Below are 14,561 nucleotides of genomic sequence, written 5' to 3'. Positions count from 1 at the left end.
TGAGAGAAAGGAGAGGTAATAAAGGAAAAAGAGGAAGCAAGAAATGAGGGATGGAAGGAGTGTTGACGAAAGGGGAAGAGGCATGGAGGGGCTGGAAGAAATGGCGAGAGAGAGGCATCGAGGGAGAAAAGGAAACAAGCGTGAAGAAGAGGCATAGCAGGGGTAAAGGAAGGAAGAGAATGTTAGGGGAATGAAGGAGGGAAATAAAACCTCTTGCACTCTCATGCACACACACACAGCACTGCATCTGCATAGCACTTACTTGCATTGTAATGCCTAGGATAAAAAACACTCTGCAATCTGCATTGGCCGAGCAAAGGGCAGGCATCCAAAACCCCAAAAGAAAAATTAAGTCACATCCCTTCAAACACACACGGCTCACAGCACTGGGCATGTAGAAACCACGCTGGCCTCCCCATTGCATACACCTTTCCCTCGGAGCCCTCTGGAGCAGCGAGTTAGCTGAAGGGTCGAAGTCAGGTTCCTGATACCAGCCGTGCTAAGCGGAAAATAATTACAGCTCACACAGACGGATTATCTCACCTGATTATGAACAACTGGCCCTCTTCGTCCACCTTGGCACAGTTGTTAGACTGCTCGTCTCCTGCCTCTAGCTGTGCTGGAGATGGGAGTGTGCTAATTTAGAAAAGAAGTGGCTGGAGCATCCCTGTCAGCTTTCCTTAACGCAGGCAGAAGACTGAGGATCTCATCAGCTGCGGAGTCGGACTTCTTACTGCAGCACTCATAAGCATGGAGTCTAGGGCCGGAGGAGACCCGGGGAACGGCCTTGGATGGGGAGAAAAAGGTGCATGTAAGAGGTGTGAGGTATTACTGTTGTTATGGTAATAATAATCCAAACTTTAACTCCATTTGAACTCTATGGAATGTAACTTTGCCTAACCCTGCTGATTTCGCCGATTGTGTGATAGTCGCACCCTTCTGCCTCTACCTGTCACGGGTCTATTGCGCGCAGTAACACGGGAAATAAATCCGTAAAAACATGTTTGCTTCAAAGGATACCCCTGACGAAGGGATTTTATCCCGAAATGCATTGGGTTATTTTTAATAAAAAAAGTGGCACGTGAAAACCAGATTGCTTCCTACGTTCTTTGGAATGAGTAAAATGGATTGAATAATTAAGAAAAATGAAAAGATATGGAGTAAAATTATCGACAAATATACAAGTTGAAAAGTAACAAGTTTTGATTGATTGGATTCATTCTTGAACGGCTGTGCATCTTGAAGTGGCACCGAACGAGGTGTCAATGTGTTTTGTGAAAGTTGTCACGCGCGACTGGACGGAGCGCGAATCATGTTTGCACGCCAAAGTCAGTTTGAAGGAGGACATGTGTTTAAAGCTCTGAGTACATCGGTGTGCATCTCACTACATAATGTTATAGAGGTGTGAGGTAGGCCATGGAAAGAGAGGTGCGCTTTGACACGGGTGTGGTCAGAGCCTCCCACTGAAACACCGGAGCTGCAAATGAATGATGGCAGCCATTTACACAACCCTGCTCCAGCAGCGCAGTCTGGGCAGTTAGTCTTCAAAAGTCCTGATGACAAACTGCGCAGACTCAACCTCCTACCTGCAGCCTCTACCACACCCTTTCCCAGCTTGTCAGAGGGCAGGACCCTCCTCCCTGTGATGTGCTGGGAATGGGAGGGGTGCCATCCTCTCAACTCTCTGGCTGACGTGAAGCCCCTGGCGACACAGGGCTTGAGACTGAAGCACCCGGGGCGAACTTTAGTCACACGTCATTAGGGGGTGGAGACTGGTCCCTGAGGCTTTTTGACGAGCTGATGACCTAACAGGCCTCAGGCCTGTGAGCTCATCCGCCCGGCAAAGTAGACAGGGCGAAAACGTAGGCTTGGCTGCCAGGATCACGTAACATGACACTCGGGGTCAGTTATGTTCGCAGCAACAACAGCCCCAGGGCCGGACTGGCCCCAAGCAAGAAGAGGTGTGTGTCATTTTTTTTTTTTTTTTTTTACTGATGATGAAAATAATTTGGTTTTACTTTTGTAGTAGCTGACTCAGGGGGTAAAAGTAAAGGGGGCGAAGCCCCGACGCCCTCACGCATAATCCACCACTGTGTAACGGTCAGGACTTGCTGCTATCCGGTTCTTGTCCCGTTTTATTCTCAAGAACAGCCAATAGCCTAGATTAGGGTGAGAAACAGAACCAAACTGCAGCTTCATTAAAGATTCATTAAGATTAGATGGGACCATGATAATCCTCTGGTTACAGTATTTAAAAACATCGGGGTAGACCAGAACCATTTACAGAGCCCAATTTTACACCAAAACTGACTTACATTGGATGATAACAGCCTTCTTGAAATTTAGGAGATCTCAGAGCTGAAAAGGAATAAATTACATTCTCAGTAAGATCTTATGTCCTTTGCAAATATTAGCAAGCACATTTTTTTATTGACTCACCTTAGTTTGAATATGATTCACCGCCTTTTGAGTTTTTCTAAGGATCACCAATTTGCTGTTGTGCTGCCTCCTTGCCAGTATGATTCAATCTCTATGTAAAACACTCTACTCTTTCTTTAAGCTAATAGGGAAGCCACATATTCTTCCACTTTTACAGAAATTAAGTTTCTGACAAGCAAAAGCTGCTCTTATTTATTTATAAATGGTAAAGGGAGTAGAAACCTGTTTCTCCGTTGCCAGTTTCCTTACTGGCGCTGTCCATATAAGGCCTTCATTACATTTATATGGTCATACCTCAACAGTAACAACTTAGGGGTTGATTAGGATGGCGAGGAGACCACCCCCGACAGGCTGTCAGTTGCGGTCTCCCCGCCATCCTAAGGAGCTTTTCCAACCGCCAGATCTTGATGGCAGGCGGGCGGAAAGCCCGACCACCACGTCGGATATGTGGTGGTCGGGCTTTCCGCCCTGCTCTGGAGGGCCTCCAAATCCCTACAATTGTGGCAGTGCCTACCAGGCACCGTCATAGGGATTAGGATGGGCCCTCCCTGCCAGCCATTCCATGGTGGTTCACCCACCATGGAAAGGCTGGTGGGAATGGACATTGGAGCCCGTAGTGGGCCCCCCTTCACTCCGCGCCCTTTACTTTGGGTGTAGGGGGGCACTGGTGGTGCCCCCCCAACAGATCCCTGTACCAAGTGACAGGTACCGCATGGTGCCTGTCACATAGTACAAGGATGTGTTACCCATCCCTTTTTTCCATTGCAGTGGGTGCTGCAGCCAGCAGCACCTGCCACAATGGAAATCCTGTACAATGTGACCGCCACTATGGCGGTCGCATTGTAATTTGCCCCGTGGGGCCTCCAACACTATATTGGGCAGTTCCCATTTCTGTTAGAGGGGCGGGCAGACGTGTGTCCACCCGCCATCCTAATCAGGCCCTTAGAGTTATGTTTATAGCGGGTGTATTTCACTTTTATAATCTTTATAAAGTGTGTATTGTTTTTCTATGCATAGAAGTGGATCTGAAATGTTTTAAATTATGTTACTTATGTTAAATGAGGTGTATCCTGTGTATTGATCAACTGTATCTACTTCTACATTTTTTATAGTTCATCGTCCTGAATATTAGCTTTACAATGATAATCTAAGTCTTACGAGCCATGGAAAACATTTTGCTTTATGTGAAACACTGGATATTTCTGTTTCTAATTCAGCACATTTCTATTTGTAGTTTAGTAAGTAAAACTGCAAAACCTTACACATTTTATTATCATTTCATTTTCTTTATCAAATAGACAGGGATACAGCGTAGTTGACCTTGGCATCAAATGTATTAAATTCCTAATTTCCTCAATAAGTATCTTGAAGAGCAAATAATGTTCTATAGATCTCAATTTTCCCAGGTCACGGGCATTCAGAGATATGTATTTATGTCCAACACACATTCCGCATTTTAATAATTTAAATATCTTAGCATTTTATTCATGGGCAAGAAGGTAAAAAATGTTTACTTTGCTGAAATTTGAATTTGATCGCAACAATAAGTTTTTTGTTTATATCTGTACACACGACTTATCCCAAAAAGACATTTAATTTATTAATAGCTTAAATACAAGCCTCAGGGCATTGCCTGTTTGTAAAAATGGGCAACTCTGGGAACATTTGAAATACCTAACAGTTCACATTGTATGTTCCAACAAAGTGGTTGCATTTTCTCACATCAGATCTTAATATTACATACTATCTCAGCAAATGAATAAAAGAAATTGACATAAAACAATATTACATTTAAAACAATAAAACTATCACTTAATTTTATGATTTACATAAGGATATGGCTATGGCTAACACAGCTTCCTTTGTCCCAAGGACTAGTATGTAGTCAAAAGCCTGATTCACCAGCCTAAGACTAGCTTTTTTAGGACCAGGTTTTAAGATTTATTTTCCTCTCCCCAAGTATTGAAGTACATAAAATCAATACCTATGCCAAATCATGATGTAGATGGTACACGCAATATAAGTCGTACCATTTGGTCCTTTTGTTTAATTCAGAATGATTATGAAATGTTCCCAGCTGCAGCAATAACAGCGGGCAACAAAAATTTGAATTCAAAACATTTCTAATGTAGCCATCTGTCTTTGGCTTTAGTTTGACTGCATTAATGTAAACTAATTATTTGCCATACATGACTTCTCCAATGCCAGGTTTCTAAGACTTTCTTGTTCGCTGGCTCTGCACGACCTGCTCCTATTACAGTAAAACCAGTTTGCATCTTGAGTCCTTAAACTAATGTGTTGCTTTATTGTGTAGTTTTTCCACCACAAACTGCTACACAAAAATATTGTTTCCTTCCAGATTTAATTCCGACCTTCTTTCATATATAGTATTTTTTTAAAGGTGCTGTACGTGCTCTGTCCTTGCCTTTATTGTTCTGCCTCAGCACAGTGTCTACAATTAACTAACTTTGCTGTCCCTCATATGCACTTAAACAACGAGTTCTCAAAGATGACCTGGAATCCAACCTTACAGGCCTGGTTAAGAAACCTACACATGAACCATCACATGCTTTATCTGTCAAAAAGAAGCTTCTACCACCTTGTAGTCTTTGACCATGATTAAAATACGAATGAGTGTATAATATCCTAGCATTATTACTCAACATTTGAAGACAGAATGTTAATTCTCCTCTTTTTCTCCTTTATTCTTCAGGGGGATTATACATCTGCACGCAGCTACTATCAGAAGGCATTAATGTTAGTACCCAACAGTAAACTTTTGAAGGAGAATCTTGCTAAGCTGGACCGCTTAGAGAAAAGGTTCCAGGAACTCACAGAGGGCAGTCAAACGTAGTTGTCACCCTCGAAGCCTCATGCAGAAACATAGCAGGAGCAAAAGCCAAGTGTTTGCTTCTGGCAAAGTGGACCTGTAGAGTGCCCACAGAGTGGCAGCTGGAAGGCCTGCATTGGTCACTGCTTGCTCCGGAAAGCCTAATTGAAGGGACATTATGTTATACCAAAGCTGTTAGCCATTGTTAATCGTTGGTGACATCACTTTCTGCGTTCAGGACAGAATTTATAATTGAGCGGTGATCCTGGACAAATGGAGAGAATAACAAACAGAATGAGCCACGGAAGAGTGAGACTTCATGCCAGAAAAGAATTAAGCACTTGGATGGGCCTCATGCTAATTCTCCTTTATGTGTCCTATTGCCATAATTTCCCTAACCCTGAGTTTGGGAACTGATATAACAGGGTATTTGTAAGAATGTATGTGCATTCTTTTTTTAACTGATCATATTGATGTCAGAGTCTACGCAATAGGAAAAACCTACAGATCATTGAGAAAATACTGCATCCAAAAGCAGCTAAAGTTCACAGTTGTAATTATGTTTATTTATATGTTTTTGGCTGGGCATTTGTGGCTGAATATTTTTTTGCACTGTATAGTACACCTTATCTTTTTCATTTTTCAACTTGACCTTTGATAGCGAGTTTCTCAGAGCACGAAATTGGTGAGCTCAGCCATGTTAATGGAAGATGTGTTACTCTTTTATTGTTGCCAATTTGTGAGGCTACGGTATACTAGGGCTGGGCGACAGTTTCTCCCTTTCTTTTAGCAGAGAACCATAGCTAGTGGTGGAAAGTTAGCAATGAGAAATTGGTGAGTGGTGTTCAATTTCCATTGGCTCTGGGATGTGGACATAAATCATGCAAGAATCACCTTTTCTCATTATCATTCATACCTACCTCCCCCTAGTGGAAACATATTTCACATTTATAAAAAACAAATCAAAGGATCTGAAAAAGAAATTTAAGCTCTGCACTGCTATATTGACAGTAGGAATGGCAACAGTCTCGCAACCACGTAATTGGAACATTGGTTCCAGTTGTGTTACTAAGTTTGCACTGTCCAGTTTGACATTTTGTTAATATAGGTGGCAAAATGTATATGAGAAAATATATGTTTTTCTGTGAAAAGCACTATAGCCATCATGTTTCCGCAACCCATCAAATTGATGTTTTTGGATGGAAGAAGTCTCAGGAGTTGACTGCGAGAATGAAAGCATTAAAACTTCCAGCTGAAGAATTGTGGGGAGATGAGCATCAGAACAAACACATGTTTTCCTCTATAATATGTTAAGAGATATTGGTTGACAAAGCTTGTATTACGCTATTAGATAATAGCAGTTATATATTATATGTCCGAATATGTGGAGTAGTTACATTATGTACTGGCTGTATAGAGTTTTAATAAAATTATCCTTTAGTGTGTATTTTGCTGTATGATATCAGCAACGTTCCATCTATAAGATTACAATATTGCTATTTATACTTCGCTCAAAAAACTAAATACGTTGAAGACAAGATTTTCTTAAGAACGGATCACATTTGGCATTAACAAAACTTCAACATGGTTGTTACCCTCTATCAGGCTTTTGTGCGGGAGGGAATATTTTTAAAAGTGCGAGGTGATCTATTTTCCATGGTGTGGCTTTTGCTAAAAGGGAATTGATTTTCCATCTCTTCTAATCTCAAAGGCATTGTATAAGCTAAAATGTATATTTTTGAAAATAAGCTAGATTAGGATATAGGGCAACAAACTAGCAATGGTATACTGGTACTGCAGCAGACCAAGAAGCACTATTGTGTTCATTTGTAACCTAACACATTAACAGAGACAGGCAAAAGGGAGCACTTCATTGTATGGCTTCTCATTTGATGTACCCAATATCTATTATAGTACCCATACTTTAAATCCCTTGCTCTGAAACCAAATGAAAATTCACAAAATATTCTGGGTTTAATAATATGCATTGAGATATATATAGCTAGATAGGTTTATATAATAACATATGAAAGATCTTGCTTTTCATATTGTGTAATTGATGCAGCAACAATTACTTAGAGTAACATGCATTTCTACACAGTCACTGTCCATGCTGATATTGATTCATTGGTTTGAAGGTGGCTATTCGCAATATGGCCATTAACTGTTCTGGACAATTAACATAGGCATTAAAATCATGTTCACGTTATCGATGACTGACATTTTCCCTCCATACTATGCAGAAAGTAGCCATGTCACTAGACAATAAGCATTTGATGACCATTATTTGCTAGGGTTATCTAACCAAAAAACTATTTTTTCTCGTATAATTGAGGTATCGTGTTCTGGAAAAGAGGCTTCTGTCGCATTTTATTTTTAAGGTTTAACATGTAACAACAAATACTCTTTAATTGCTTCATAAAAGCATGAAAGTGTACTTTTATCCATAATGAAACAAGGATGGCGTTCCACAGCTGAAGGTCCAGATCTAAGAATAGTCCTCTTAGAGCATTACGCATTGTCTAGTACAGGGGTGTCAAGAAACAGCATGGGTTCTGTGGTAAATTATCTCACCAACTTTCCCCTTCTTAAAGCAGAACGTTGGCCAAATGCTACACATTTTTTTCAGTGGTTAAGACTATGAAGGGAGCTTACACTGCTTTTCTCTGTGTGGTACCTATTTTGTACTGGGGACCTCCGTTATCTGGCTTATTGCAGTTACTGGGGATAGATCCCTAGTCCCAAAACAGATTACCCTCCTGCATTTTCTAAACACAAATATAAGAGTTTTTCTAAACACTTGTTAGTTTAACTTTCTTTCCAGTGGATGAAAAACACCCAGCAATTAGCAATGCAAGGTTTGATGTTTCATCTAAATGAAAAACAAAGTAATATAGGAATAGAATTTAGTCTCATAACGACTATCTCCTAGTAAAGAAGCTACTGTACAGAGGGCCACTGGAAAGGCAGAGCTGTTAGATTGGTAGGAGTGCTTTTGACAGGTGTGACACGTACACAAAGACGCCAGTTAAAAAGTCAGAATGTTTGTATCACATGGAACTGAGATTAAACATCTGATTCTTTAACACCCTGGAACCAGAGGCAAATTTGAGGCTGGGGTTTAAACAACAGTATGTTCTCATTTGAAGCCTTTAAAACTTTTCTTGTTAGTGAGAACTTCCTCAGAACGTCTGCTGTTCTGTTTGTTCAGATAGTACAAATGTGTACTTTGACAGTATTAAATTGAATAGTTAGCCAGTAATGCACAATGACTAACCCTACAAACAGTGAGGAGGAGCGTCGCTTCGCTGCTTTTTAGCAGTGAAATAAAGGGAAAATTCTAGTTCACGCTATATAAAACTCTAAAAATAAATAAATAAAATGATATTAGGGGACGGGTGCAGGGGACGTGTGGTTGCACCCTCCTAAGTGCACAATGACTGCTTACATGACTCTCTCAGGCCGGTCAAACAGTTCTGCTCTCTTCGCATGTTCTCCATGAAGGCTGCATTACAGCCTGCTTGGAGAAGATGCCCAGGCTCCCAGTCAGCGTCTGAGTGCCGAAACACGGCACTCAGACGAATCACAATGATGCTAAGGCAGTGTTGTGATTGGTTGATTTGGAGCCTGGGTGTGCTTCGGAGATGTGGCAAGGAGGTATGTTTTTTATTTTATTTTGTAATACCTGGTTTCCCCGCGTCCTCCCACCAACCCTTCCCCGCACCTCTAATCCATACTGGCCGCCCCGCTCCATACAAAAAGAATTGATAGATTTAAAGTCTAACCTCTTTGTGAAGAATGTTGAAAGTTTACAAGTACACTACTGGAGATATATGACTCTTTCCCTCTACAAATAGACAGGGAATTCTGAAAAAATTACAATCTTTATCTTCCCCTTAAAAGTTTCCATTTTTATTGATACCCCCAAAATACTCAAGATACACACAAGTGTTGTTAGTCAACCCATACATCCCTTGTATTGGATGCCAGCATCACACACTCTTTGCATTGATGGCTTTCTATATGGCTACAACTTTCTATGGGAAGGGGGGAAGTGAGCTAGACCCTGAAATTTGAATTGAAGAAGGAGAAACATCTATATCGAGGTTCTAAGCATCAAGCGGGCATAGCGTAGGTATGAAGCACTACCACTGCATTAAAACGTGAGGGGGCATCCAAGATAGAGGGGCTTTTCTTTTGAGGCCAGAGGATCAACATGTTGTAAAGCAAATGTCACTAAATTTGGAAAGACCCAGTGCCAAAGACGACTGCATCTTCCCCCAGTAGCCAAGCTCAAAGTTGTAGTTGTTCATAAATAGATAAATCTGCAAATTAGCCTATGAATCAGAAGGTCTTTGTTGAATTCAATGATTCATAACTGTGGGAACATGCAAACTTTGAGCACACATAAAGTACTACAACACCATAGAAAACATCCATATTTCACAAGCATCTCCTTTATTGTACAATAAATATATTTGCATGCAAAAAATAATATAATTTCCTCAAAATATATATAATTTTTGTCTTTCATCATCAATATAGAACAAAGCAAGTATTTGCATTTATTTTGTTTCTACCGAGCATGCGCTCTATCTCCTTTCTGCAGCACACCGTTGACTTTTTTTCACTTTAAAAAATATAAATAAATGTAGCTATAAGATGGATTTTCAATATTTTTTAATGAAGTCTATAAATAAGTTCAAAGGATTGCAAGAGTCAGTGGCATTTCAATAGCCCCCTCAGCCACAGCAGTGTGGGGGGGTGAGCTCTAAATGGCTCCTCTAGCACTGTTCACGGGCAGCGGGCCCCTCGCCTGAGAGCTCCTGACTGGGTCCAGAGCGTGGTGGGGGGGTGCCCTCCACGTACTTTGCAGGAAGGCCCCCTAAAAAGTTTCCTTACGCCACTGGCAAGAGTTTAGACATCTGAAACAGAAACACCATTATTCAGCACCAAGAGCAGAAGACCTGAATTAGAACTCCAAATAACAAACAGTATTGTCCTACCACTTTTTTCAATCACTGTTCATAACAATAATGTTTGTTTTGAAATATTTTGTAATTCACTGCACTAAAGCACAAAGCATACACATTTAGTCCAAGTACATAAGGAATACTTTTTCTATTGTTTGTGACTGGTAGACAATCCACAGAAGAAAATCAATAATGTAATGTGAGGGTGATGTAAATTCAAACTTATTTTTTCAACAATATTTATTTTTAACTTATGAGAAAGAAAATCTTAATATATTTCATTGTTTGTATTTACAACAAATGTAATTCCCGGGTGGAGTTCATGCTAGCAAACACTGCCACTATTCATACTCTCGTGTTGACATTCTTGAGGCTGGTTTCACTCTAAGCATCTCTTTGCATAATTGATATCATCATCATTCTTCATTCATGTAGTTATCACATATCATATCATGTGATGTTAATACTAATATATTAGTTACAACCAATTAATTGGTATTGGTTGTGTATGTAGCATTTACTTCAAAGGCTGTTTTTTATTAGGGATTCATACTGAAAAAGGGACTATGGTGTACTTCAAAATCAAAATATTCTTTATTCGATCTCGTGAAAAGTAGATCATAAAAGATAAATAATTAAAACACTTATCATAATAGCATTAACATGAAATATTTAAATTACACTCACAAAGAGATAAAAACATCAAATATTATCAATGCATAGTAGATGAAAAGAGCCATAAAAGGACAAGGTGCATCATATAGTAACCTGCACTAGTGTACTTCTTTCAGTCAACAATGCTCTTGTTAGCTCAGCATAGCATGCAAACCCTCATCAGGTCATGGATAATACAGTAGTTACTATCATATCCCAGCGGTCTAAATAAAAGGGGAGATACCATTGAGTTTAGACAAAGAGTCTAGGGTGATAGTACATGCCTATTGTCAGTCTTCAAAGTTTGTATCATAAGTGACCTTTGGAAACATACTTGACCTCTGCAATTAACATCATATGAATGGAAGTTGGAAAAATAGTTTCAGTCACGAAAACCATAATACTACTTCAAATCAAACATAATAGACAAATATTATAGAACAAATATGCATTTAATGGAAACATGAAATTAGCTCTTAACAAGAATTCACTTCATTCCCATTATTTCTTTTACATATTGAGCATTTCTAATTGTTTCATTTTTTTTTACAGGAAAGGAGACAATATAGACAGATGCACATGTTATATTAGAGGAGTCTTTTTGTGTTGTCCGTCCATATTTTATTAATTATGTTTTAAGCATATGAGATTTTATTTTTTGTATAGCTGTGAGAATAGAAATATGTTCATGACTTAATTAATATGCTTTGCAAAATGTTTCCAATTCTTGTTTACCAATGTTTGTAGCATCCACCTAATACATACAATGTTTTGTGGAAAAGCATTTTAAACACTAACCATGCAGTTTGAATCTTCAATCATTTTATTATGTTTCATTTTAACATCAAAGGCCTGTCCTAGCTTTCTGGACCTTACTAGGAGGCTGAACTGTTTCAAATATGGCCTCATGTAAAAACGGTGTGCAATACAATGTGAAATCCAAGTTCCTCAAACTTTGACATCCATGGGAGTTTTTCTTAGAGGAAACCCAGAAAGATATATAAGGAATAAGCCAATTACAATTGTTAATATCAAATAATCTGCATATTTAAATGTGAAAGGAGGGCACATGCTCTCAGCGTTCAATGTATAGGCTCTTTTATGTGCTGTGTGCCCCATTGATATCACTATGAAGGAGCATTGTAATAATGTGCGGTTGGATGTTGCATGGCTTAGGGACACTACACAAAATCAATTACCAAAAAATGGGTCACAGGCATAATTGAGTCAAGGAAAGTTGTGGGCCGGTTGGTGGATCACAGTGGTCTTTGCACATTGCAAATGATTCCTTCAAAAACATTTTTGTTACGCGTCACTAGTAATGAATAGCAATGTACATGCGATATAAGAGTGATAAGAATTCTGCCATGTCTTTAAAGATCGTAAAAACTGGTATGGTGTCAGTGCAGTTATGTTGTCAATATGCAGCAATATGATTCACCACTGTCACTGTGACATCACAACACCTCCCACTCTCCTTCCTTTCATAATCCTCCCTGTGTTTCCTATGGCCACCAACACTATATCTGTAGCTGCTGCTTATGAAATTGTGGCGTTTCAAGAAGGTAGTGTGTTGAGGGTGTAAGTAAATCAGTCCGAGGCTTGGCTTCTCGCTAATAAGTTGCACTGATATCTGAACAGCAAATGTTTTAAACAACATTCTTAGCAGAGGAAGTAAGAGAGTGCGTTTATGTGTAGGTATAAATAAAATATCAACTGGAACAAACGTATGGCAGTCCCAATTCCTTCAGTTTCTCATGATATCGCATACATGCAGGGCACAAATATAGAGACTAATTTGGACAGTAAAGGTCTGATTCGCAACACTATTTGCAAATACAATTGGCAGTCCATGATTCACAGGATCATGATCTACATATGGGTATGCTAAGAAAGGGATCTTGCCACAGTGGAATCTTTAAAGTGTTGAAGAATCTCTGCAGTCCTAATTTTATAATTAAAGGTATGCCCATGGCTGTTCGGACGTACAAAAGATAATGGGAGAAATGCTTTTGATATGGCTAACCACTGGCAATCGCTAAGAGTAGTACTCCGTTTCCCACCTTAGATTAGACCAAGCCATATGCAAATATGTCTTGTTCTTGCACTAATAGTAACACTCCAGCCAGAACTGCCACACCAGATCCTCTCTGAACCGGAACACAAACAACCCAAGAACTGTTTCGCCTTAGTCTGGGCTATTCAGTTGGGTACACCTTGGTTCCGAGGGCACACTAAGTTTGCTGGCATAGGCCACTGCCACGAGTCGACGGCATTTGTAAATCAGGTTAAACTCCCACATAGACATAACTTGGAGAGTAACTTTACAAATACGGTGTAAAGATTTCATAACACATGTATATCTTTTTGCTGTGTAGGGATGGAACTTTCTCCATGAAAAAAAATATTTGCCATTTAGAGAAAAAAAAGACATATGCAAATGTGCATTTGTGTAAAATGTACTCCTGCAGATTGTCACTCCTAATAATAAGTGAAACTCATGCATGGAAAGCTATGCAAATCATACAATTCTATGCATACGCCTCAATTTGACAAATCCTATAAAATGAGAAATGTAGACAGATTAAAGGAGGAAATAATGCGTAGATATATGAATTTGTAACTGATTATTTATTAATAGGCCACATTAATGGTAGTATTAAAGTACAAACATGATAAACCACGAAGAAATAATGAGGCAAGTAAATGTGCGAACAAATGAATGTCAACTATTAGACAAGCTTATGAACAAATAAACAGATATCTACTTTTAAGAAGTGTGTGGACAAGAATGTACATGTCTATGAAACCGTAACTAAAATGTAATTCTCATGAAATCCACCTTGTACAACTAAGTGGTTTTGATTTGCTTCCAAATATAATGCTTTTTTGATGTCATTCAAAAATTATGATTGAGCTTATATATGCGTATGTTATCTGTAACATATTTGAGATCATGTATATCTGTTATTTTTGTTGGATGTGTATTTTTTTAAACTATTGGGTGCATTGATGGATCAACAAAATAAACAGTGGATGGCCTTGGAAAGCTTGTGTTTACTGAGTCAGGGGCAGCATGCACATTCACACAGCTGAGTAATGAAAAAGAATATGTCAAATACATTTATTCACTGTGTTTTATTTATTGTGGGTATAATTAAGCACTAGTACTGATATTGCAAAAAAATATGATTCTTGGCAAAATACAACAAAGGTGACTGAGTAGCAAAAAATTGCTTATTCATTGTGAAATTTCATTCCATGGTTTCCCATAAAAATGCTTTCTTTAATAGTCATTCATTTTGACACATAATTAATTAGTTCAAAACCAATGGTCTTACTAAATCGTGACTGCTACTGTATTCTGACAATTGGTTAGTATTTCATGTCTTTTTTATATGCTGTTCTATTACATTTTGCAGCTGTTTGTATAAGTTACACTAAGTCAGAGTAGGATGCATCATATACACTAAATATTTATTAATTCAAGTGCAAACAATTGAGTTATTCGTTGTCCTAGGCATAGAAGGGTTGGTGACAGATATTTGCACAAATGGTATCTTAAATCTGTCTGTTTTTAAGAACAGAGAAATGAACTACCATAAACAAATACAGTTAATTTTAAAGAACAATGTACATAGAGAGCTCTTTTAACCTTTATTTTT

The 14,561-nt window shown here is 38.9% G+C and overlaps 1 protein-coding gene across 1 annotated transcript in view; it reads left to right on the top strand.

The window, feature by feature from the left end:
- TMTC1 (transmembrane O-mannosyltransferase targeting cadherins 1) overlaps nt 1–13,940 on the top strand; it is a 1,415,052-nt gene extending 1,401,112 nt beyond the window's left edge. Inside the window, exon 20 of the mRNA XM_085652351.1 lies at nt 5,153–13,940. Coding sequence (XP_085508477.1) covers nt 5,153–5,293 — 141 coding nt within the window. The 3' untranslated portion in view covers nt 5,294–13,940. The remainder of the gene's footprint in view (nt 1–5,152) is intronic.
- Nucleotides 13,941–14,561: the final 621 nt, after the last annotated feature.

This window comes from Triturus cristatus, chromosome 4_1 (genome assembly GCF_964204655.1).
Source record: "Triturus cristatus chromosome 4_1, aTriCri1.1, whole genome shotgun sequence".
In the NCBI taxonomy this organism is placed as follows: Eukaryota; Metazoa; Chordata; class Amphibia; order Caudata; family Salamandridae; genus Triturus; species Triturus cristatus.
This window is presented reverse-complemented; position numbering and strand designations above follow the sequence as displayed.